The sequence below is a fragment of the Hypomesus nipponensis genome, chromosome 28 (assembly GCF_054491055.1).
Source record: "Hypomesus nipponensis isolate SF chromosome 28, ASM5449105v1, whole genome shotgun sequence".
Taxonomy (NCBI): domain Eukaryota; kingdom Metazoa; phylum Chordata; class Actinopteri; order Osmeriformes; family Osmeridae; genus Hypomesus; species Hypomesus nipponensis.
Genome location: NC_140388.1, coordinates 7,289,148 through 7,314,098, shown reverse-complemented (window position 1 = coordinate 7,314,098; position 24,951 = coordinate 7,289,148). Strand labels below are relative to the sequence as shown.

Here is a 24,951-nt window from a genome sequence, read left to right as displayed (position 1 = left end):
CAAACAACAAAAGCATGTCCATTTTTGTTTAGCTTTGTATTTCTTTCTCTCAAAAAAGTCTACTGAACAGGTTTACCTTCTAGAAGACCTAACCAGATAGCGCTTGAGTAAAGAGAGGAGGGAAAGATATGGAGAGGTCGTAATTGCCGACACCTGAAGTTAATAATTGAAGTGTTTGGGTTGAGGAGAATATAAGAGAGATCCAGCTGGACGGACCAGCCCCTGTCCTCTCTGCATCCAGCCACAATGCCCTTCTCTGGGAAATACCAGCTCGAGACTCATGAGAACTTTGAGGCTTTCATGAAAGCCATCGGTAAGGCCTTCGAAACTCTGCTGCAAAGATTTTAAGTCTCGAGTTTAAGATTTGTAGATTATTCTCAAACTGTTGGTATAATCTGTCGATTTGGGAATGCTTTTTTTGTCACCCATAAATGTATGATTTGTCAGAATCTGTTCATGGTTATGACCAACTGCTGCTAATGTTTCAGAGGAAGGGTGCACTGCAGGGGGGCTGAAATGGCCAGCTCTAATAATGCCTGTGGTTTCATGTCTGCCTGCCCGTCTCTCTCTCTGACTCCCTGCATGTCTGCCTGCCCGTCTCTCCCAGGTCTCCCCGATGACCTCATCCAAAAGGGCAAGGACATAAAGAGTGTCTCTGAGATCGAGGAGAACGGGGACAGCTTCAAGGTCACCGTCACCACGGGAACCAAGGTTCTCTGCAACAACTTCACAATCGGCCAGGAGGCGGAGCTTGAGACGCTCACTGGGGAGAAGGTCAAGGTAAGCAAGTGATTGGTTCAACTGACTCAATGAGATCTCTACTTCAGCAAGAACGTCTGGTAGAGTTGGGGTTGATGTTGTTGCAATTCCTTTGAGGCATGTCAGTCTAACTGTCTGTTTTACACCACCCCCTCCCCTGCGCTCGTCTTCTTTCCCTGGGCTCCAGTCTGTAGTCATGAGGGATGGGAACAAGCTGAAGGTGTCCCTGAAGGGCATTGAGTCGGTCACTGAGCTGGTTGATGCCAACACCATCGTCAACGTAAGTAATCAAGAGTGGCTTCACATCTTTCTGGAATGAGACCAGATTTTTAGTGGGTTCTTATCTGTCCATTTTCTCAATTAGTTGTGATATCAAATGGATGGCCTTGTAACAATAAATTGATCTGTTTTTGATATGAAGGTGAACTGGAAGTTTTATGACTGCACTCTGCTCTCTTTCAGACCATGACAGTGGCTGGCATTGCATACAAAAGGACAAGCAAAAGATTGTGAAACTGCACCATTTAGACAAATAAAAATATGAATAACAACTGTCCAATTCTTCCACTGAGTAAATTATACAATGGTTATTGTAGGTAAATGTACTTGAGGGCAGCTTGCTAAAGTTCTTAAATTACTAAAAGCAATGTTACATGACATTGAAACTCAAACTCCAGTGGCTTTAAAACAGTCCTTTTTTAATGAAAACAATTGTACAAAATACTTGTGAAATAAGAGTAAATATTTAGCTAAACAGGTGGTGTTTGGACTGTGTGGGACTCCTTAGAATGTGATGGTCTTGAGGTGATTTGGCGCTGTCACAGGGAGTGTAACAGCCATCGAAGCGGATCTCAGGACAAGTTAATTTTCAGGTGGAACACTCCAACAAAGTTGAGTTGCTAGCTAGCTCTGCGCTGCCTGAACTATAACCAGGTGTCCTAGTTATGGTCAAATTCCCCATTAATCTGCTCTAAACGCCAACATGGAAACCTGTTCCTGAACAGCTATGTTTCTACAGGTGTCACTTCAACCCTTATCTAAATCACAAATAATCATTAGCTGGTTGGTGAGCATATCTATGAAGTAAGATGTTGGAGTGAGGCCCCACAGAGCAGGATTCTACGGATACATGGGAGGGAACAGCTTAGAGGTTTACCATTTGATGACACACCAAAAGGTCGGACATCTGTATCGCTTTGCTTAAAGCGTCTAAGTGAATCCGTTATTATGAACAAAGTCGGGGAGGGGGGGTTTCTGGTCTAACGGCTGTACAAGGCCTGCCGGTCGGATGACCTGTGATGAGATCCCGGAGCAGGGGGGACTACTTCTTGCGGCGGAAGAGGTTCTTGATGCCCTCCTCCACGCCCGCGGGCTCGTTCATCACGCTCATGGGCTGGTTCTTGAGCGCTGCCTCCCTCATGCTGTGGTAGACGTACTCGTTGGTCTTGAACATCCTGAGCTCCATCTCGGTCTGCATGCGCATGGCCTGGTGGAGGGGGGAGGGGGGGGTGGAGGGGGAGAAAAGTGAGATCAGATCAGTGTATCCCCGTCCCCGCTGTCCATGCATAGGCATGCAGCATGGAGCCTGTGTGGGCGTGCGTGTGTGTGTGTACCTCCAGGTCCTTGGTGATGGGGTGTGTGGGCCCGTGGGTGACCAGCAGGATTGCGTAGGCCTTACAGATCATGCCGTGGCCCAGCTCGATGAGCCCTGCCTGCCAGTGGGTGACCCCAGCCCTCATGGTGGCCATGCCCAGGGCAGCGTTGTTGGGGTGATACAGCTTGCTGCCACCAGAGAGAGCAACAATGGTGTTGACACAGCACTCAGAGACAGTGATCAAGGACAATGTGTCCTCCAGAATCTACTTGTGTCTCTTGAGAAGTGCAGGAACTGTATACTAACTAGATAACAAGTATTACTACTAGTACTCCTTTACTAGTCAGCTGAGAAGAGCTGGAGTCTAAATCAAGCCTCTAAAATTGACCTCTGGGGAGCTTCAGAACTGTAGATTTCAGTCTAAAACCTCCAAAAGACACTCGTCTAACGACATCCTAATAACGATCCTGTCGGCAAGCTAGTTACGAGTGAGTTACGACTGCGTCGGGTGGCCAAGTCCTAAACACGACTGTGTCTCCAGGGACAGGGGACAGGGGTCTGGGGACTGGGGAGGTCTGGTTTCAGATCTCCCGGCGCTGTGCCACTCACATGTATCCCTCCACCATCTTGCGGGAGAAGTCGGCGGCCTCCTCGGTGTACTGCAGGTAGGCGAGGACCTCGCTGATGGTGCTCCACATCCTCAGCTGGTAGATGTGGGTCTCGGCCAACACAGGCTCCGTCTTCGCCAGACACTCCCTGCAGAGCTTCACCACCTGGGAGAGGAGGGGGCGAGAGGGGGTAGAGAGAGAGGGGAGGAGGGCAAGTGAGTGAGGGAAGAACAGACAGAGAGAGAGAGAGAGAGAGAGGTAGACAGACGTGTGTGGATACCCCCGACGTGTGTGTTCCGATGTGTGTGTACTTTCCGATGTGTGTGTCTGCCCTGGCGTGTGTGTGTGCTCTGATGGTGTGTGCCGTACCTCATGATAGTTCCCATCCAAGCGTGCTTTGTTCATCTTCTCCAGAGTCTTCAGGCTGTACTCGGTCATCTCTTTGACCTGCTCCTCAGGTACCTAGCACAGGAGAGGAGAGGAGAAGAGGGAAAGAGAGGACAGGAGGGGAGGGGAGCAGAGGACAGGAGAGGAAAGAAGAGGAGGGGAGGACAGGAGAGGAAAGAAGAGGAGGGGAGGGGAGGGGAGGGGAGGGGAGGGGAGGGGAGGGGAGGGGAGGGGAGGACAGGACAGGAAAGAAGAGGAGGAGAGGAGAGGACAGGACAGGAAAGAACAGGAGGGGAGGAGAGGGGAGGAGAGGACAGGAGAGGACAGGAGAGGACAGGAGAGGACAGGAGAGGACAGGAGAGGACAGGAGAGAAGGAGAAGAGGGAAAAGCCATCAGGGGATGTGTCTCAGACTGTAGTTTTCTCTTTTCATCTCTCTGTCTCTTTCTCCCTTGTTCTGCCACACATACTATCTGTCTACCTATCTCTCTCTCTTTCACTCTCTCCCATATACACACCTTGACTCCTTCCACCTCCTTGCCCCCGAGCTTCAGGTCATCTTTGATGTGGTTTGTGCAGTGTTCACAGGTGCAGTCGAAGTAGTACTGCTGTTTCAGCTGCCTCTGCCTGGCCTCTGTCTGGTTCAGATAGTCCACGTAGGACACGGTCAGCTCCTCTCCCTCGGAGATCTTCCCCAGGGCACGCAGCTCGATCCTGGGGAGCGGAGACAAGCGGAAAGGGGGTTGAGAAAGGCCCCTGAAGAAGGAGTCTATGACTGTAGCCTCCAGCCTGCAGGTGCAGCTGGTGTTAGTGTCACAGCTGGCAAGTGACTCAACACGGGGGCTACAGACATGGTCAAAATTGTGTGTGATTGGTGAACCACAAGGTGATCTGTGCACACATTCTTGACAGACATAGATTTCCCTACCAAATCTATCCTTGTTAAGTGATGTAATAGGGGTCTCTCGCATCAGTGCGATGATAGGTTTGTGTTATCATTGTGATGCTATATTATTAGGTGTGTTCGACTTCATGCAGCACCGGCGGCGCCGACAGCTGGCTGCAGTCGGCTGCCTTGAAGCTGAGAATGCCATTGGCTGCTTCAAGTCAGCCGGCCTGCAAGCGGCTGCAGGCGACGCCGGCGCTGCATAAAGTCGAACGCACCTATTAGCATGGCGATGCTACTGAGTAGGCCCCTGATTAGTACAACTGTGCTAAACGATAAGCACGGCGATGCTAGTGTGTGGTTAGCACGACGATGCTAAACGATTAGCACGACGATGCTACGATGCTAAACGATTAGCATGACGATGCTAGCGTGTGGTTAGCACGACGATGCTAAACAATTAGCATGACGAATGATTAAACGAGAGTGATGTTGAGCGAACACAGGCAGAAAGGGATTCTCTAGACAGGAAGTCCGTTGTTGTGGGTTTCAAGCCAGGCACAGATCCCTCCAGCTACATCCCACGTTAGTCAGTTAGGTGCGACTGATGTTGCTGAGGTGACACAGCTCTGAACTTTCACGTCAGTTTGGAACTTTGTTCCTGGTTACGAGACAGAGGGAGCGATGAGAGGTGAGGTTACTATAACGATGAGCAGTGTTCGGAGGAGGATGAAATGTTGAAGAGTTTGATTGATGATGTTTTTAGCGAGGAGAGTGAGAAGGAGGTTTTCTGTGAAAGAGACCCACCTCCTTTGGGAGTGATACATAGTATTCACAGCCGATTGGCTGAAAAAGAAAGCAGGAAGTACTTTACACCAGTCTACGGTACTAACACTCACACACACACACAGACACACACACTTCTGCTAAGAAAAGAACTGCATGGGTGCACATGGGATAGACCAGGGCCCGGCTGAGGGGCTGTTGTTCTGGTTGCGGACGTGGTTGCGGTTGTGGCTGCGGTACGTACTTGCCGTGGTTGAGGATGACGGTGCAGTTGGGCCAGCAGTCGTGGTTGACCAGACAGAGGTTAGGGAACAGACCCACTCCCACCGCCTGGAGACCCCTCTGGTCACTGACTGTGAAGCCATTACAGTTAATCTGGGGAGGGGAGAGGAGAGGGGAGGGGAGTGGAGGAAAAGAGAGGGCAGGGGAAGAGGGGAGAGGAGAGGTGTGGAGAGGGGATGGTCGGAGAGGAAAAGAGGGGGGATGAGACAGATGGTGTCAGTTAAAAAGATTGAAAGACAGAAAAAAAGTGTGAAAACAAGAGCAGGGAGAACGCACCACTCCAAAGATGTGTGAGACGGTGTCGACGGTGTGCTGCTTGCTGTGGCGCGGCCAGTAGTCCAGGAAGTTGTGAATGTCCACCTTCAGCTCCTTCAGGTCGTCCTGAGGCATGTCAGAGATGTGGTTCTCCAGGTCGTCCAGGGTGGTCAGCTGCGTGTCTGACACGACCGCTCCCTCCTTCTCCAGGCGCCACAGGATACGAGCGGCCAGACTGGAGGTACAGTGGTGGGGGTCACGAGAGGGGTCATGGGGTCACAACCCTGCATGTCCTGTGGTTCTCATGGTTGAACCATTATTTTCTTTTTTATCCCTCCCAGTCCCTGCCTAGCCTCTGCCTTCCTCTTCCTCCCTCTCTGCATTCACCAATTCTTCCCTTCCCTCTCTCCCACCTTCCCTCGTCTCCTTCTCCCTTCCCACGTTCTGTCCCCCCTCCTCCTCCTGCCCCACCCCTCCCTCCTCTTCCTTGTCCTCCATCACCTCCTCCACCTCCTCCCCCACCTCCACCTCGTCCTTCTCCCCCACCTCCTCCACCTCCTTCTCCCTCACCTCCTCCAACTCCCTCTCCCCCACCTCCACCTCCTCCCCCACCTCTTGCTCCCCCACCTCCTCCTCCCCCACCTCCTCCACCTCCTCCACCTCCTTCTCCCCCACCTCCTCCACCCCCACCTCCTCCACCTCCTTCTCCCCCACCTCCTCCACCTCCTTCTCCCCCACCTCCTCCACCCCCACCTCCTCCACCTCCTTCTCCCCCACCTCCTCCACCCCCACCTCCTCCACCTCCTTCTCCCCCACCTCCACCTCTTCCTTCTCCTCCACCTCCTCCTCCCCCACCTCCTCCCCTCCTCTTACCGGATGTTCTCGTTGGGGGCCTTGCCGAAGGTCTTGATGGAGGAACACTCCAGCTTGTGTTCGTTCCAGCCGGCGCGCTGGCAGGTACGGTCGCAGTACTGTGACCACTTACACTGACCACAGCGCTGCAGGGTCTGCTGCCGGCGGAAACAGCTGTGGCAGATTTTGTCTGCCAGACTGGAGGAGGAGAGGAGAGTGTTCATGAAGTTAATAATATGTATTTTGTTAACCACAATTCAGTTTTGTTTAATCCACCAGATAATCGTTTCTAAATCTTGCTCAGTAAACATGTTTGATCATGTTTACTCACTAGGCTAGGAGACAAGCCAGAAATACAGTACAGTTGTCAAGACAGTCAACAGTGCAAATGTAACACATAGCAAGACTGTGAATGAGCAAGAATTCCCTTTTTTACAATGTTATGAATTGACAGAAACGTTTGTCAAGAATGGACATCAGTCTGCAATATCACCGACAGTGAAGGCAAAGTGCTTTTACAAAGACGATCACAGCACAAAGCCTTGGTGCACTACAGTGATATACCATTCACTAGGTACAGTACCTGTCAAAGACCACAGCAGCAAAGCTCGGCTCGGAGAAGATCACATCTCCGGCCCACATCTCCTTGGTGGCCTTCAGCCCCCGGCCCTTCCCTGGAGAGTCAAACACCTGCACGTTCTCCATGGCACAGGTAGTTGGACGAGAGGTCGAGAGGAGGGAGAGCGAGAACGTGAGGACGCCGGCGAGAGAGAAGGGAAAGAGAATGAGAGCGACTCGTCAAAGGGGGTTGGGTGGATGGGTGGAGGTAAAAACGGTCTTCGATATCTATTCAAACAACTGCACATTCCACACCCGGACTACTAAAATAGACCACCACCTCTCGAGCCATGCCAAGTTGAACAAGGAGAAGGGGAGTATCTTCCTCACAGGGATTTTACGTAGTCTTTACTTGACTCTCAATTCAATCTACATGATTGAATTTCATCCGTCTGGCTGTCATTGTGTTTTATGACTAAATGACATTTAAGTCACGATTTCATAATTTCTTGCTTATTCCTTCTGCATTTGGTTTCATAAAAGCGAAATACCAGTGAACACACCATGACCCCTCACTCAGTTCAGTTGGTTTGCTCCAAGCCCGGGGGGTATTTTGGTCCATCAGTTGGGCTTGTCCATCAGGGGCTTGTCATGGTGACGCTGGACAGCTGGTTGGAAGCAAGTCACCATGTCCCCCTGCTCTACTCTGTTCTGGCACCTTCTCCCACCCCCCTCCCTTCTCTCTCCTCCCCCCGCTCTCCCTCCCACCTTCATTCCCTCTCTATCTTTTTCTACACTCTTCTCACTCTTTCTTTCTCTCTCTCTTTCTCCCACCTCTCTATCTCTCGTGGATTCCCAACTTTTCCCCCCTGCTGTCTCTTTCTCTTTCTCCCCCCTTCTCTGTCTCTCTCGATCTCTCTCTTCCTCCCCCACTTCAGTCTTGCTCTCTCTCTCCCCTCACCTGTCCATGTCTTTCTCCACCCCTCTCTCTCTCTCTCTCTCTCTCTCTCTCTCTCTCTCTATCATTCTTGTTCTACAATCTTTCCTCTTTTTTTCACCATTCTCTCTCTGCCAAGCTTCCCCTCATTCCTCCCACTGACTCGATTCCGACACCTTCGCCTCTGCTCTCTGGGGGGCTATCTCAACCTCAAAAGGACTGACGATACTTCAGTGACCTTTGTCTCACTCGAGCCCTCCTCCCCTCCTAAGGTCATCGTCTGAGACAGTGTTGTCAGCCCTGAAGCATGTGGGCACTGTGACTTGAAAATAGAGCCGTAGACACATCAGAGAGAGGTGAGGGTGTTTAAGCTCCCTTCGCTGTCATGGGACAGATAGATTGAGACCCAGTGGGAGGACAGTTGAGATGCTAGTTGATAATGAGAGATAAGGGGGACACAGATCGAGGACCAGAATGTCCTTTTATGCGTCGGAAAACAAAGTTGCGGTTAATAATAGAGCTTTCGTTCTTTTGTTCTAAATATAGTAAGGAAGGAGAGATTGTTTGATAATTGCTTGGGGAATTTGACCTGATCTCATGAGAAATAGTTTTCATATAAGAATACAGCACTATTTCATGGCATGCCAGTTACAATTTTTATTTATTTTTTTACGCTTTTAATGTGCCTCTCAGGTATTCATGCCGGACAATGCCCCCTAGTGGCCATGGAGCCTGTTTCATTCTAAACTTGTGAAACATCCAACATCCACCACCTCACATCCACGGCCCCTCACAGTAAAATATGGAAGGTGGCATGTGCATGCCACCAGATGGCAGTGTAATCCTATCCCATTGATTTCTGAAGGAAAAGATGAGCTATTTCAGCCAGCTGTCCTGTGTCCACCTGATCTTCCTAATGTGTGTGTGTTTCCTCCCGGCCCGTTGTGTTCCAGCTGTGAGCAGCACCTCTCGGCTCAGCTGGTCAGTCATTAGCATTCCTGCCCGGGCACGGAGGCCTGCTGCTTCCTGCACAGCCAGCAAGCTTTTCGTAGGCTAGCCCGCTAAATACAGGACACCAAAAAGAAGTAAAGCCCTTGCAAACCTCGGACCACAGAGAAGCATAGGTGGACCTGAAAGAGGGAGAGAGAAAAAGGAAAAGAAGGAGAAAGAAAGAGATCGAGTGGGAGAGAGGGACAGAGAGAGAGAGAGGTCAGAGGTTCAGGTAAAGGTGGTCCTTTAACCTCCGAACACTATGACCCCCCCTACCCCCCCCCCCCTCGACGACTACCCCCCCCTCCCCCCCACCACCACCACCCCAATCAGCGGAAGTCCCAGCATGTACCCTCCACGCCGTCCCCGCGAGGCCGCGGGGGCCTTTCAGCAGCTGCCTTGTCGAAAGCAAACAGCGTCCGCGCCACGACAAAGGCCGCTGGCGCTGGAATGCTTCTCTTTTCAGATGCCGTAATCCCAGAACACACTGCTGTCACAGCCCATCAGGCAGCAGGCCAGACACAGGCCGCCCTGGGTCAGAAAGGTGGGGTCAGAGACGGCTAAGTCAGCCAGGGCCTGGGTCAGAAAGGTGGGGTCAGAGACGGCTAAGTCAGCCAGGGCCTGGGTCAGAAAGGTGGGGTCAGAGACGGCTAAGTTAGCTAGGGCCTGGGTCAGAAAGGTGGGGTCAGAGACGGCTAAGTTAGCTAGGGCCTGGGTCAGAAAGGTGGGGTCAGAGACGGCTAAGTTAGCCAGGGCCTGGGTCAGAAAGGTGGGGTCAGAGACGGCTAAGTTAGCCAGGGCCTGGGTCAGAAAGGTGGGGTCAGAGACGGCTAAGTTAGCCAGGGCCTGGGTCAGAAAGGTGGGGTCAGAGACGGCTAAGTTAGCCAGGGCCTGGGTCAGAAAGGTGGGGTCAGAGACGGCTAAGTTAGCCAGGGCCTGGGTCAGAAAGGTGGGGTCAGAGACGGCTAAGTTAGCCAGGGTCTGGGTCAGAAAGGTGGGGTCAGAGAGATCCGGGAGGAGAGGGAAGGAAGGGATGCTCGGGAGGAGAGAAAGACAAGAAGAGGTTAGAGAGGAAGAAAAGAGGGCTGAGGGGAAGGGGGGGGAGTGATACAGGAGACGATGTGATATTAAGGTTGAGATTTTCAGTGGGACTTCTGTGGTGTAGTGACTGTGGAGGACATACCATCTAAGGGAGGTCATGTTTCCATCATTCCAACTCTCCAGACACCCCAGGTGTTGTATAAGAGCAATCAACAAAAACATTGACAAAACCACCCAAAAACACGCTCACCCCGCAACTACCCCAGACACAGCAGCCATTACCGGCAGCGAGAGAATTCTCGGAACGCAAACGCAATGCGTGTGGACATACATGTGTTGTGTTTTTGCCGCACGCGTGACACGAGTGCAGACGGCTTCGCTCCGTGTCTGAGGTGTAATTGTTGTGTAAGCGGCTAAGTACTAAGACCGGCCCCACTTCAGGGCATAGCTGCTTTGAGGTCCTGTGTCCACACAGGTAATTACCGGGGAAGAACAGGCCAGCTATGTTAATGGAGGTCTTTGATGATGTTCAGCGCGCTGGCAGACAGGAGATGGAAGGGTTGGACGTGCAGACAGGACACACACGTTAGCTTGTGGGTTGCTCTCTGGAAGGCGGTCTTGTCGGTTTTAGTTTTTTGGGGGGGTTGTGAAAAAATGCAACCGATTTTGTTTCGATTTGAAGAGGTTTCTTTCAGCAGGGTTAAAAAAGTACAACAGGAGAGAGAAAGGACATTCATTATATTTGTTTATTTTCAGTTGGACAGTGAACAAGATTATGCGGCGCTGCTATGATCGATTCTTTAAAAATAAATAAACACACACACAGGACACATAAGACATGGGGTCGGACCTGCAAATACTAGAGCACTCCAGACGGTAGGCTGAAAAGAACAAATCCCATTTCTATCCCCTCCTTCTCTCATCCCTCCTTCTCTACCACCCCTCCTCCTCCTGCCTTCCCACCACGCACCCTACGTGACTGGAGAAGAAACAGATGGACATCAGCCACAACGAGCCGGATCACTTTAAGTCATGGATGGGACACCTTCAGCCCTCTCCCCACGCATCCACCCTGGTCCACCCTTCCCAGGGAAGGGCTTGGCTTCACCCCAGGCAGGAAGGGCCCTGAGGACTGACCTATGTACCCAGACCAGGTGCCCAGCTGTGGGAGAGGAGCTAGGAGAGGCCTGCAGCCTCACCTCTCTATTCTGGAAAGGTCTGGACTGCGGGACACCTTCTCGAGGAGGAGAAGGGGATGGGGGATGGGGGATGGGGGATGGGGATGGGGATGGGGAGGAGAAGAGAAGAGAGAAGAGGAGAGGAGAAAAGAAGAGAAGAGAAGAGAGGAGAGGAGAGGAGAGGAGAGAAGGGAGGCAGATGGGGGGGAGAGAAGAAGTGGAGAGGAGAAACAGGATAAGGAGGAGAGAGAGAGGAGAGCGAAATTGAGATGAGGGGAGGGAAAGAAGAGGAGAGAAGAGAGGAGAGGCAGAGGACAGGAGAGGAGAGGAGAGGGGGGAGGCAGATGCGGGGGAGAGAAGAAGTGGAGAGGAGAAACAGGATAAGGAGGAGAGAGAGAGGAGAGCGAAATTGAGATGAGGGAAAGGAAAGAAGAGGAGAGAAGAGAGGAAAGGCAGAGGAGAGGAGAGGAACAGAGGAGGGATGGGAAGGAATGGGCGGCAGGTGAGAGGAAAGCAGGGGATGAAGAGAGGAGAGGAGCAGAGAGGTAGAGAAGAAAAGAGGACAGTCCGAGTCCGACAGCAACATGGACAATGACATCTTCAAAAATAATCTTGCACATGGCTCTTCTTCCCCTCAACCAACAGACATCCTCCGCTCTCCCCCATACCTCCCACCACACAACAGGCAGACAGGAAGCAGGAGGAAGGCTCTCGCAGTCTACTTCCTGTCTAGTCACCACCATGTGACCGGAAGACGGAACGTATTCGAAAATTGCTGACATCCAATCAAGTGCTGCTTTTGAGATTTGGACACTTTTAGCTCAAAATAGGTTGACAACAAAGAGGATTGTTTTTCTGAGTAGCTTGGAGATGTGTGTGTGTGTGTGTGGATATCTCCAGAGGTCTGTCTTCAGGACAGAGCTGTGCTGCTGTGTGTGTGTCCATCTCTGTCTGTCGGCTCTGACACACCACGACCAGATCTCACTTACGTCTGGACCTGAACAAAACTGTGTGTGGGGGGGGGGGGGGGAATACTAGAACATTCTTAACACACGTAATGGCCGTAACAATACATAGACAGCGTACACACAATACACAATAGTAGAAAATGTATAAAGCAAAATAATATATTTATATATTTATACATTATGCATAATCAAATGCAGCTGCATTCATGGAGGTAGATAGCAAAAAAGGGTCCCAGAGTTAAAAAGGCTAATTGAAGTTGTGCTTTGGGAATGACACAGAAAGCACCGTGACAGTGGGATTATAGGGTTACATGTGTGTGTTTCTGTGTGCTTATTACATAGAGGCTGTACAGTAAATGAAAAGAGAGAGAAGGGTGGCAGGATGCAGCTGATCTCCTTAAAGCACCCCTCCAGAGCTCTGAGATGGAGGAGTCTGGGCGGACTGGCAAGGATCCCATTGGTTGAAGAGGAGCAGTTGGGACCAACCATGTCCCTGCTCTGGGGAAGTGGGGGGGGGGGGGTCGACTCACACGAACAGAACAGAGTAAGGAGGGCACCTGCAGCCCTCAGAGGAAGACTCCCGAACCCAGGAACCATGGCAACCAGGCACCGATGCAGCTGTCCAGAAGGTTCTAGAAGGCCAGGTGGAAAAAAGTGTCCAGGTGTCAGACAGGTACAGAAAAACAGGTGCGTGGTTCAGCTGATGTAGCGGATGAAGAAAAACAAACATGGATAATGGAGACGTGTGGGAGAAAAGACAGATAAAGTAGACAGACCGGTGAAGAGTGACAGCTAGACAGACAGACAGACAGACAGACAGGCAGAGCAGACAGACAGGTGTAGAGTGACAGCCAGACAGACAGTCATAGCAGACAGACAGGTGTAGAGTGACAGCTAGACAGACAGACAGACAGACAGACATGCAGAGCAGACAGACAGGTGTAGAGTGACAGCCAGACAGACAGCCAGACAGACAGGTGACTGACCGGCTGCTTTGAAGGCCGTCTCCTCCGCAGCGGTTGGAGGCGGTCATGGCGTCGCTCTGACACTCGGCACACACCAGCCTCTCCCTCACCAGCTGGGCGCTCCACAGGCTCAGTCTGCACGCCACGCTCACCTGCTTCACACGCAGGAACGCACAGTAACTAGAGAGAGGGGGGGGAGGGGGAAGGAAGAGAGGAGGAGGAGGGGTAGTGGGGGGGGGAGGGAGAGGTGGAAAGAACCGGTCAGTTTGACATGGTGGTTGTTTACATATTCTTGCTAAACAACATCTCCGCCCTGTGCGAGAGAGACATCCTGACTAAAACTGTGTGACAGTCTGTGTCCCATCGCATCACTGGCGACTTCAAGCAGGACAAGGGAGGATGTTAGCTTCAGCCATCAGTCTTGCCTGGATATTAGCAAGAGGTATCCACAAGATGAGCTTCACGACCGCGACCAGACCGAGGTGATGAGTGGTGCTCTGGGGCTGGGTGGCGTTGGGTTTCCGACACCAGATGGATGGGACTTTGTCTGGCTCTTAGTGTGTGTTATCTGCAGAGCCAGCTGTGGCTTTTGGCTTGTAAAGAGAGACTGTGGCGTTTCCGTGTCCGGGCCTGTGTTATTATCACAATTACTAATCATGTTCAGGAATCAAACCATGTCGTTTGGGAGTTCTGGGGTTTTGGAGGGTCAGGGTGACGTGAAGCGTTCTGACTCTGCTTTCCTCAGCTGTGGTTAGGCTGTTCCTACTCTGAAACGTGAACCCAACAACTACCCGACAGGTAGCTTGGGTCGTGTTTGAAACACACAGACGTGCTAAACACCAACACACACACGCGGTAATTAGGAAGCTAGTCTGGCGGGGGATTTCCATCCTTCACCTTTCTTTCTTCCTTTCATTAAGCTGCAGCCTGTTCATGCAGAACACATCTAATACTCTCCAGCTCCACCCAGACAGACACACACGCAGTCCCGGGTGCACACACACACACACACACACACACTGTACATACCCCCCCCCCCAAATACTGTCCATACAGCTCAGTCCTACAGCACATTGTCACCTTAGGTAGACACGTGGGGTCAGGTGGGGGTTCAGAATCAGATCTGGCAACCCCTGTACATACTAACACCATTGTAGCGTGTCATTTCCTGGCTGTGGAAGAAGGGGGTGGATGTGTGGCTACACCAGCTGTCTGTGTGTAATCAGAATAAGGCTTTGTGATCCACAGATAATGCGTCACATTCATGGGAGTAATTCTGCTCCAGTCCTCTGATGCTTTGTCCCCGAGTCAAAACAGAGGTGTCAAATGTCCACTTTAATCGACACAGAAGGCTCTCTCTCCTTTTCTCTCTGGCTTTGCCTCTCTTTTTCTCCCCCTCACTCCTTCTCTCCTCTCTCCATCTCTCTCTCTCTCACTCTCTTTCTCTCTGTCTGTCTGTCTGTCTCTCTCTCTCTGTCTCTCTCTCTCTCTAACTCTGTCTCCCTCCTTCTATCCTCCCTCCCTCTCCCTCCCCTCTCCTTCACCCCCTCCTCTCTCTTTGATTCAAGGTTCCTAGAGTAATGACTTTGGATGAGCGCCAGTCCCCAGTCAGGGCCCCTCTCCTGGCTCCCCCTGTCTCTCTCCTCCAGGGCAGCCTCATCAGACAGATATTCACCCAGCGGCTCCGGGCCAGGCCTTCCAGCCTCACTAGTCAAAACAGTCTGTGTGTCAAGGCAACCTTGGCCGCATCGCTTCCTTCTAATCATCTGTGACCTCCGACGCGGGTCTTTCCAGAAGGTCTTCTGAAACCGAGCTCAAAGTGAGCGGGATGAAGGCCGATGCCAGCTGGGACAATGTGGTCCGCGTGTTGAGATAGAGAGCTGTCGTTATTGTGAGCACATAGACACATCGATGCCCTCAGGCATCCTTGGGGCAGGTTGACATGGGGATGGGCCCAGATTGGGTCCGTTTAATAACGCTGCGTATCTTCACACACACACACGTACACACGTACACACACTGGACAGACACACACACGGCCTACCTGGCCTTCTCCTCCTTCATCAGCATGTGAGGCCGTCTCCAGGGGTCCTTGAAGTTCCTCTTGAAGGAGTCAGGCAGCAGCTTAGCCACCTCTGAGAGGAGAGACGGACGAAGAGAGAGACACCAGGGTGAGAGGAGAGAGAGACCAGGGTGAGAGGAGAGGAGAGACACCGGGGTGAGAGGAGAGGAGAGAGACCAGGGTGAGAGGAGAGAGACCAGGGTGAGAGGAGAGAGAGACACCAGGTGAGAGGAGAGAGAGACACCAGGGTGAGAGGAGAGAGAGAGAGACACCAGGGTGAGAGGAGAGAGAGACACCAGGGTGAGAGGAGAGAGAGAGAGACCAGGGTGAGAGGAGAGGAGAGAGACCAGGGTGAGAAGAGAGAGAGAGACACCAGGGTGAGAGGAGAGAGAGAGAGGAGAGAGAGAGACACCAGGGTGAGAGGAGAGAGAGAGAGACCAGGGTGAGTGGAGAGGAGAAAGACCAGGGTGAGAGGAGAGAGAGACACCAGGGTGAGAGGAGAGAGAGAGACCAGGGTGAGCTTTGAAGGAACTCTCAACCCACTCACATCCTTTAAAACCTATTGGGTGTAGTGTCTTAAGGAAGCACAGGAGGGCCAAAAAGCACAAACACATCTGTTTTTCCTCCCAGCACACGAGGCCTACTGTAATGACAAGGTTTCTGTCTTCATGTTGTTGATAGTTCCAGTGGACGTCCAGAGACACCAGGACTATCTTATCTCAAAGCACCTTGACTGCACTCAAGCAGAGGATGGCACTTAAGAAGCAGTTGAATTATGAGACTCTTAAACCAAACCAAGTTTTGGAGCATTACTACTTGAGGGTCGTCTGAAGGGTATCATCAGTTCTGGAGGAAGGAGTGTCTAGTGGAAGAGCTGGGAGGGGCTTCACAGAGTGCTGTACTAAGATATATCTTGTATTGTACTGTGTTGTTACATATTATTACTATGGGTTGGGACGTATGGACTAGTCTGGTTTGACTTCAATCATCCAAACATGAACACACACACGTGCACACACACACTCACACACACACACACACACACAGACCAAAACCCTAACACTAACCCGTCTCACCTTTCGCCGAACTGCAGATGGCGTTGTTTCCGAAGCACCCTCGTCGCTGTTTGAGGTCAGGGCAGGGCGTGCCCCCGTTTCTAGGGGGCACGGTCACCAGGCGACTCCTCTCGGTGCTGCCCCCCCCACAGGGGGCCGTGCAAGGGGACCAGGCACCCCAGGGGCCCACCACGCAGTCGATGGCTGCTGGGGGAGGGGGGGTTGGGGGGGAGGGAGGGAGGGAGGGAGGGAGGGAGGGAGGGAGGGAGGGAGGGAGGGAGGGAGGGAGGGAGGGAGGGAGGGAGGGAGGGAGGGAGGGAGGGAGGGAGGGAGGGAGGGAGGGAGGGAGGGAGGGAGGGAGGGAGGGAGGGAGGGAGGGACAGGGTTCATCAATATCACAGATCAGCCTCAGGAGCAATGTGGGGACCACTGTCAGAACCACACACTTGCGTTCCTGGATCTTCTGCTGTGCGTTCTACATGAGCCATTTGTGCGTCACTTTGTATAAAAAGCGTCTGTTGAATGAGTAAAACGTCAAACGTTGATGACACACATAAACAGAATGAGGCGTCTGTTCATGAACACACCATGACTGGAACTGATGACCTGTTCTTTTCTCTCACCCTCACACCCTTCAGACACAAGCCCAAGAACAAGACCAAGGGCAATCTTGAACACGCCCGTGCATATACCTGTGTGTGTGCGAGTGTGTGCATTGGAGAAAGAGACAGAGACAGAGACAGAGAGAGAGAGAGAGAGAGAGAGAGAGAGAGAGAGAGAGAGAGAGAGAGAGAGATAGAGAGAGAGAGAGAGAGAGAGAGAGAGCAGGCTGTACTCCCGGTCATTCCCAGGGTCTCGTTGTCTCAGTGACAGGGTCCATCTACAAAGCTACTGTGGAATCTCAGCATTCCTGCACATTAGTGCTGCCAACCTGATCACTGCTGTTCCCACATACACCCCCCCTGTGGCCCACACACACACACACGTACACACAGACACACACCCCACGCACACACAGTCACACATACTCTCACTAGGCAGAGTGACATCATATGAGAGGCTTCCTAGCTAGTGCTGTACAGTAAAACAATTCTGGAGCCTGTCTCTGCTACTGTACTCGACTCCCCTACTCTACTCTACTCTGCTCTACTGCAGGCCCCTCTGGCCTTCGCTCCTGTTAAGCAGTCAACCAGTCACACGGTCAGCCGGTCAACCAGTCAGTTCAGCAGTCAGTCAGACAATCAATGATGCAGTCAGACAGTTAAGCAGTTTGACATCCACTTAAGCAGTCAGACAGTCTGCCATGCCCAGTTAAGCAGGCAGCCACTAGTGGGGGGGTCCATCTGGGCGGCTGGTTCCCACACCCAGAAGGAAACGAGGGCAGTTTAATCCACGCGCTAGGGAGTGCCACAGAGGTCACAAGGCAATTAGCTAACTGTGGTGGTCGGGGCTTGCATGTCGTTTATACCTCACACACAGCTTTCCCACCACCCACATAGTCAAACACACACACAGCCCTCCCCACAAACACATGCACTAACACACACACACACACATATATATATAGCCACCCTCAAACATACACACACACACACACGACCGTCTGGAGTTTTAAAGTCACCTTTGTCCCACGGCCAGAGAAAGTCCCGGCTGACAACACATGCCAGCACCCCTGACCCCTGACCCCTGACCCCAGACCACAACTGGCACTTGTTGCTGCTCACCGCTGCCTCTCACCCTTCTGATAGTTGGTCTTTAAATACTGTCTGAAAGAAGCCCTCTTCCGAGCGATGTCAGAAGCTTCTAACAGCCCTGGACCTTTGACATGGTGACCTTCCAATCATGCCTCCTTCACTGGATGTGGAGGCAAGAACAGATTGTTCTGCTCTCCTCCACTCTCACTCTGCTGTCAGACTCTTTCCCCCCTCCTCTATCTCTCCCTCCCTCCCTCCCTCCCTCCATACCCACCCCTCCCTCCTCTATCTCTCCCTCCCTCCCTCCATACCCACCCCTCCCTCCTCTATCTCTCCCTCCATCCCAGCCCTGCTGCTTCTCTGTCCTCCTTCAATTGGTGTCTCTTCCTGTCCTCCTTCCCCTCTCCCTCTCCCTCCCCCTTCCCTCCCTCACCCTGCCCATAGCTATCTGCCCCTCCCTCCTCTCTGTGTCTGATGGGAGCCAGATGTCCATCTTAAGAGGACAGCCCCACCCCCAGCAGGGCATAGTGGTTTCTCCCTATTAAACTGAGTTAATAATGTCCAGAACAGGACTAAACCATGTAAAAGGTGTTAATAGGGATGAAGTAGACAGGACCAGGCCGTAACAACACACCGCCGTGTTTCCTGCTGACACCTCTAATACCCCAGAGACCGACAAACACAACCAATTAACCAACAGTTCATTACAAACACATGACCGGAGGTTGGTTTGTAGCCCAGCTAATGTGATGGGAGGTGCAACACACATGCACACACTCAGACACACACACACACACATCAGTGACAGGTTGGGGACCCTTGTGATCCTCCCATAGTCGTGCCCAGTGATCAAGGAGACATAACACATCCGATCTCATTACTGTACACACACACACTCTTACACACTCACACACACAAAATAACAAGACTACAACTCCTGTGTGTACGCGCATGTGTGTGGGGGGTTGGGGTATGTGCGTATGAGCGTGTGTGTGTGTGTGTGTGTGTGTGTGAGTGTGGAAGGTGGGAGGATCTCTCACTCGTTTTGACAGCATCACAGGAATGCTGGCAGCAATCAAGACGAGGAGATCCTTCTCTCCTCCTCAGTCCCTCCTCTTCCCCCCCGTCCTCCTCTATTCTCCTCCCAAAGCTCTCATTTCCTCTCCTCTTCATCCTCCTCTCCTCCTCCTCTTCCTCCCCTCCCTTGCACGCCCTGAGGGAGGCAGCCTGCAGTACTGGCACTGTGCAGCCTGGCTGAGACAGTCAGCCAGGGATATGAAGGTTATGTACGCTACGAGCAGCTTGCCTGTCTCAACACAGACTGGAGATAACACGCCTGCCTGCCTGCCTGCCTGCCTGCCTGCCTGCCTGCCTGCCTGCCTGCCTGCCTGCCTGCCTGTCTGCCTGCCTGCCAGCCTGTTTGTCTGTCAGCCCACCTGTCTGCCTGCCTGCTCGTCTCCCTGTCTCTCCTCAGATCCCAGCCACATCAAGCCCCCTGCCAGCTCACCTGCTGCAGCTGACTGAGTCTAATGACAGACTGAGACTCCTGCCATCCTGCCTCAGGAAGTCTGCCTCCACACACTGTCTGTCCTGCCTCGCTTAGGATCCTGCACTGCCATCAACGATGACAGAGGACGGAGGGATGGACAGAGAGAAGGATGCCGTGTGAGAGAGAGAGAGAGAGAGAGAGAGAGAGAGAGAGAGAGAGAGAGAGAGAGAGAGAGAGAGAGAGAGAGAGATGGAAGTAAAGAGAAAGGTGGAACAGAGAGAGGGAGACCTGAAGACCACTGCAGCAAAACAAAGTATGGACGAGAGTTCAGGAGGAGAGAGAGAGAGAGAGAGAGAGAGAGAGAGAGAGAGAGAGAGAGAGAGAGAGGGAACACACGCAGAGGCGGTGTGACAGATAACATCTAGATTAGCACGACTGGCCTGGCACATTGATCCACACACACACACAGGTCAGAGGGCAGGGTCAAGTTGATAGAGTTGTGCGTGTGTGTGTGTGTGTTTGAGTCTAACTCCCTGTGCCTCTCTCCCTCTGTCTCTCACAGATGATACACTGGCTGGACTCTCAAACACATCCAGGAGAGACCCTTGGCATTGGAAACCATATCCTAAACTGACCTGGACTACAACAAAAAAAAGAAATCATTAGGAGACCACATCACCACTGAACAGACAGGCCTGCTGGACTCCAAACACACACGCACGCACACGCCATCCATCAAGTAAGCCGTATTTCACGAGGATGCAGTGCTATTCCCACTGTTCCAGCCTAGTCCATTCCAGAAGGTTCTAGTTCTGCTCTGGTCCCAGAGGATTCTGTCAGGTGTGGAGACACGTTCCACAGGCACACCAGCTCCAGATAATCACCCCCAGGCTGCTGGCTGTGATTGGTCAGAGGGCACCCACATGGAAGTCCTTAACAGCACCTGGGACGAACACGCTAGACCAGGACTTGACTGGTCTGAGGTCAGTGGAGGGTAGGGGGGGTTGCTTAGTGGTTTGGGGTAGGGGTTAGGGAGACGAGGCTGGTCCTGGATGACTTGATGGCTGAGATGACTTAACAGACTGAGGCTTGATTCACGAACAGCAGCCGAGAGATGGTGTCAGTAGTGGAACTCGGATCGCTTCGTAACTGCCGGTTTTGAACGGAAAAAGCTTCTAAAATGGCTGTTTTCAAGGTTCACCAACAGTCAAATCTGAGGATCTGTCTGCCTGTCTGTCTGCCTGTCTGTCTGCCCGTCTGCCAGTGTACAGATGCCTAGATGAACAGACTTCTAAAGGCAAGGAGGGATGGATGTGTGGAGCAATGGAAGGATACAAGGATGACGGAAAGCCATATGGCGTCGTTTACGTAACTGCAGGCGCTTCATACATACACAGAGCGCTCTGCGGGTGCCCTGTCAGATCCTCCAACAAGAGGGTCCCAGAGCAGCTGGAGGACCCTCCGACAGGACAGGCTGGTCTGTGGGTGCTCGCTAGACTGCTCTTTACCCAGAGGGCTGGCTGGAGTCGAACATGTGTCTAAACAGAGAAGGGTCGGTGTGTGAACCTGAGGTGTTTTTAAACAGACTGGGGGACTGGTGTGTGTGTGTGTGTGTGTGTGTGTGTGTGTGTGAGGTACGTGTCTGTGTGGGGGGGATGCGTGTGTGGGGAGGGGTGCTGGGGGTGGACGGGGGGTGGGGGGGTGGGAGTTGAAGCGCTCTGCTCTCTTTCTGTCACTTGAGAGACGGCAGTGAAAGGTAATCCTGCCCGTATTTGGCACTGTGTCCCTGTTCCTCTAAGTATTTCTATTTGACCATACTTGGCGTCGGTCGTGGGGAAGGATGGAACAGCGGTCTGGAGACGACGGGGGAAGCTTGTTTAACGTCGCAGATCGAGAGCGTTATCTGACATCTTTTACAACCGCATGCGTAGACGGCATATTTGTTCTCTCTCTCTCACACGCACGCTCTCTCTCTTTCACACACACACACACACCATCGGCTGTGTGGCCTTCTGCCGTCGCCCTCATAGGAGAGGCAGCATCCGTTCAAGGAGAGGTGGGACTGCCTGGGTTTGAACAGCAACACCTTCCCAGCCCCTCACTCCTTCTCCCCCCAACATCTCCCCTCTCCTCCCCTTCCTTCTCCCAGCCCCTCACTTCTTCTCCCCCCAACATCTCCCCTCTCCTCCCCTTCCTTCTCCCAGCCCCTCACTCCTTCTCCCCCCAACATCTCCCCTCTCCTCCCCTTCCTTCTCCCAGCTCCTCACTCCTTCTCCCCCCAACATCTCCCCTCTCCTCCCCTTCCTTCTCCCAGCCCCTCACTTCTTCTCCCCCAAACATCTCCCCTCTCCTCCCCTTCCTTCTCCCAGCCCCTCTTTCCTTCTCCCCCTATACCATCCCCCCTCTCCTCCCCTTCCTTCTCCCAGCCCCTTCCTCGTCTCTCCACCCTCCACCTAAACCCAACCCCCCAACCTCTCCCGTTTTGCCCCCTTTTTCCCAACCTCCCGGTCCCTCCTCTTCTCGACCGCAACCCATCCCTCCCTCCTCTCCCTCCTCTCCCTCCTGCCTCGGCCTCACCCCGGCCCCCGTTCACATACGTGGAGCAGCAGAGCTGTGGATCGGCAGAAGGACGCGTGCCTACAAGAGAATCCTCAGGGTTCTGCTGCTGTCTCTGCCGGGATTCTGGTTGGTTCCGTGGTACGCTGCTGGGTTTGGGACCACCAACAGTACCACAACTGGACCAGAAGACACTAAAGTAACATGACAAGTGTGTTTCCAACACAAGGCTCCCATCTTTCTTTGATGTGCATGCCAAGTGTGTGTGTGTGTGTGTGTGTGTGGTGTGTGACTTTGTGCGTGTGTGTATTCTCTCTCTAGGGGTCTGTAAACCCTCTCTCCACACATTTCCCCAGACCCCGCGGTATGTGCTTTTGTGCTCCAATCGTTGTCATAGACGGGTCCCTTCAAAGCAAACAATTATGTCAGCAATGAAGACTGGTATGTGCAGTATGTCTCACTGTGTCTGTATCACCTACACGCCAACGAATCTTGTCTCCCACTCTGGTGAAAAACAGTCTATCTAACTTGGAATTTAAATCTATTGTAGTGTTGTCGGCTACCCAACCACAAATCGGATGGGAGCCGTGTCAAAACTACTCAAACTGGTTGTTTATTTTTAATGAACACCAAACTTTTCTCATGAATAAGTTGGACGGAAATTGTATTATTGAAGCTTATTCCAGATTCAATCTAGAAAACATTTGACTATACATCCTAAGATTTTGACGCATGTAAGACAAAAGAACGCAACATGCACTCACCGGATATCTGGCACACGCGCTGGTAGTCCTCACAACAGTCCCCGGTTTTCTGACAGTATGTATCACAGTAACAAACCGTTTTTCGTTTAGTGAACTCAAAACATTCGTTGTTTCGTCCAGTACAACAATTTGGGCTTTCTCTCTCTCCGCACCCTGCTTCAGCTTGGATAAAAAACGACCCAGAGAAAATCACCAAAATCCCACAGACAAAAACTCCGTAGCGCGCTGGAAACAAAATACGCACACCCATGATGAAAACTTCACCGGACGCTTTTGCGTAATTCCCACTGACGACGCTGGCTCTCTGGATACGGGACCACAGTTGCCTGTACCACTATTCAAATTAATCTCTCTCCTCTGAAGTCAGATGTATTAAACGGCGTCTAATCAAATAGATTCAAACGAAGCATGGTGTTTGGTCACTACAAATTAATTCCTCCAGACAAGAAATCACAAAGAGAATAGTCTAACGTTTTAAACAACAACTGCAGTAATCCGAAAACACACGCGAACTACCAATTGGAGCGTAAAGAGTGGAGTTCGGGGTGCGTGCGCGCACATACTCCCCTCCCGCAGCCCTGTCGCCACCGCGGAATAACGCCCCTTTGAGAGGGCTTGTCGGGATATCATTAGGAGAGAGCAAGCGATTTGCACCCCCCCCCCCCCCCCCCGTTTCTCCGTCTCTCATTAGTTATTTAACACCAGAAGGTGTTACACTTCTTTATGTTTTGGTCATCCTGTTTTCATGTGAAGTCTACCTGCATTTCAGGGGATGCGCACTTACACTATAAAACCATAAACTTTACGTATTACGTGACCGACACGATCAACTTGGGTTTCGTAGTTTAAACGGTGTGGTTGTCGTTATTTACTCAACAAACTATGCTGCAATACTTCAGTTTCTGAAACGTGGGTGGTATGGCGCTATTAAGCCCATCGCAGTGGCGGAGATGGCCCCTCTTCAGTCTGAGTTGAGAAAGGAGCGACTGCCGCTCTTTGAGAGTCATAATGGCTCGGGAACAATACCATTAATTTACCCTCCCCAGAATGCCTCGGAACAACAATACTATTACTTTCCCTTCAGCGGCTCCGAGTACCCTAAGACTCCCGGGGGAGTGCTCGTGCAGAACTGATGGACCTACTGTAAAAAGCGCATCTGGGGACATTGGGGACCTCAAGATAAAGAGTCCGCGCGTGCGTGTCTGTGTGCGTGTGTTCATAGAGAGAGGGGGAGGGGCTATTTTGGCCCGAACAAAGATAGGGACGTCCATCATTTGTTTGAGGTGATCAGAAGGTCTCCTTCAACACCAGACTGTGTTGAGAGGGCTGTAGTCTGACTGGGAGGGAATTAGAACAAGGCTAGTGTCTTTGTAGGCAAGAGAGGAGGAGGGGGGGGGGGGGGGGGTTGAGGAGGGAGAAAGAGGTAAGGAGGGCAGGGAGAGTTGGAGGGGGGGGGGGGGTTGAGGAGGATGCAGGGGAGGAAGGAGGGGGGGGGGCGAGGGTGAGGAGTGAAAGAGGAGAGGATACGGGGGGGGGGAGACGTGTGGAAGAGGGGAGGGAGGGGGGGATGGTGGGAACGAGAAGGGTGGACGGCGACGAACGACAGACCGGCCCAGCTCCTCAACTGCACAATACCCCACTGTCCAGGGGAGGGGGACTTCACTCTCATCCCTGTGGTGTGTGTGTGTGTGTGTGTGTGTGTGTGTGTGTGTGTGTTCCAAGGATAAGAGAGAAGGACCGTGTCAGATGAAGGACCCGATAACACATGGAAGACAGGCCTCTCTGCCTTGGGTTTCCTTCAGTCCCTCTAGTGTCCAGAGCAGGTATTGCACCCGCACCACGGCATCTGTCAGTTCTTCGACACCGGGCCCCATTCTAGGAGCTAATGACTGTCACTCATCATCACTATGAGCTGTTCTCTGGGTATATCACTCAAGTCTGGGAGGACTCCCCTCCAAGCAGACATCTCCAATCCTCGTCTTCTCTCTCCCCTCCTCCCTCCCTGGGATTGCTTTCACCTCCACCTCCGTCCATCCCTACCCCCTCTCTCTCCTTAACCTCCTCCATCCCTTCATCTCTGTGTGTGCGTGTGTGAGAGAATGTGTGTATTTCGGTGAGTGGGACAGTTGAAACAAGCTTTTGCCAAGTTCTGAACAATGCCCGTCCTGTTTGAGGACACCCCCCCCCCCCTACCTGTCCCTGATAGTTTGTCCCAGGGCTGTGTCATAGCTGCGACGGAGAGGACGGGCCAACTGAACGAGGGGGGTGGGGGCCCTCGTACGAGCT

The 24,951-nt window shown here is 52.3% G+C and overlaps 3 protein-coding genes across 5 annotated transcripts; 1 reads left to right on the top strand and 2 right to left on the bottom strand.

Moving 5' to 3' along the window:
* The first annotated feature begins 204 nt into the window (after positions 1-204).
* LOC146219762 (fatty acid-binding protein, liver-type-like) lies at positions 205-1,310 on the top strand. Its single transcript, XM_084694799.1, has 4 exons — positions 205-313; positions 608-780; positions 947-1,039; positions 1,222-1,310. Exons 1-4 carry the CDS (start codon positions 247-249, stop codon positions 1,270-1,272), a joined length of 384 nt encoding a protein of 127 aa, XP_084550925.1. The 5' UTR covers positions 205-246; the 3' UTR covers positions 1,273-1,310.
* A 126-nt stretch (positions 1,311-1,436) lies between these two features.
* On the bottom strand, positions 1,437-7,251 carry smyd1b (SET and MYND domain containing 1b). Of its 3 annotated transcripts, XM_084694796.1 has the most exons (10): positions 6,992-7,247; positions 6,430-6,606; positions 5,578-5,791; positions 5,264-5,394; positions 5,041-5,079; positions 3,866-4,061; positions 3,331-3,423; positions 2,963-3,126; positions 2,373-2,541; positions 1,437-2,245 (listed from the first exon to the last, which is right to left on the bottom strand). In XM_084694796.1, the coding sequence occupies exons 1-10, from the start codon at positions 7,111-7,113 to the stop codon at positions 2,081-2,083; spliced, it is 1,470 nt and encodes a 489-aa protein (XP_084550922.1). In that variant the 5' UTR covers positions 7,114-7,247; the 3' UTR covers positions 1,437-2,080. The 3 variants fall into 3 exon arrangements, with proteins under 3 accessions (XP_084550922.1, XP_084550924.1, XP_084550923.1); XM_084694798.1 differs by lacking the exon at positions 2,373-2,541 and having other exon boundaries at positions 6,992-7,251; XM_084694797.1 differs by lacking the exon at positions 5,041-5,079 and having other exon boundaries at positions 6,992-7,244.
* Positions 7,252-12,122: 4,871 nt separating this feature from the next.
* LOC146219760 (somatomedin-B and thrombospondin type-1 domain-containing protein) lies at positions 12,123-23,162 on the bottom strand. Its single transcript, XM_084695008.1, has 5 exons — positions 22,666-23,162; positions 16,184-16,369; positions 15,090-15,180; positions 13,067-13,225; positions 12,123-12,712 (listed from the first exon to the last, which is right to left on the bottom strand). Exons 1-5 carry the CDS (start codon positions 22,913-22,915, stop codon positions 12,607-12,609), a joined length of 792 nt encoding a protein of 263 aa, XP_084551134.1. The 5' UTR covers positions 22,916-23,162; the 3' UTR covers positions 12,123-12,606.
* Between the last annotated feature and the right edge of the window lie 1,789 nt (positions 23,163-24,951).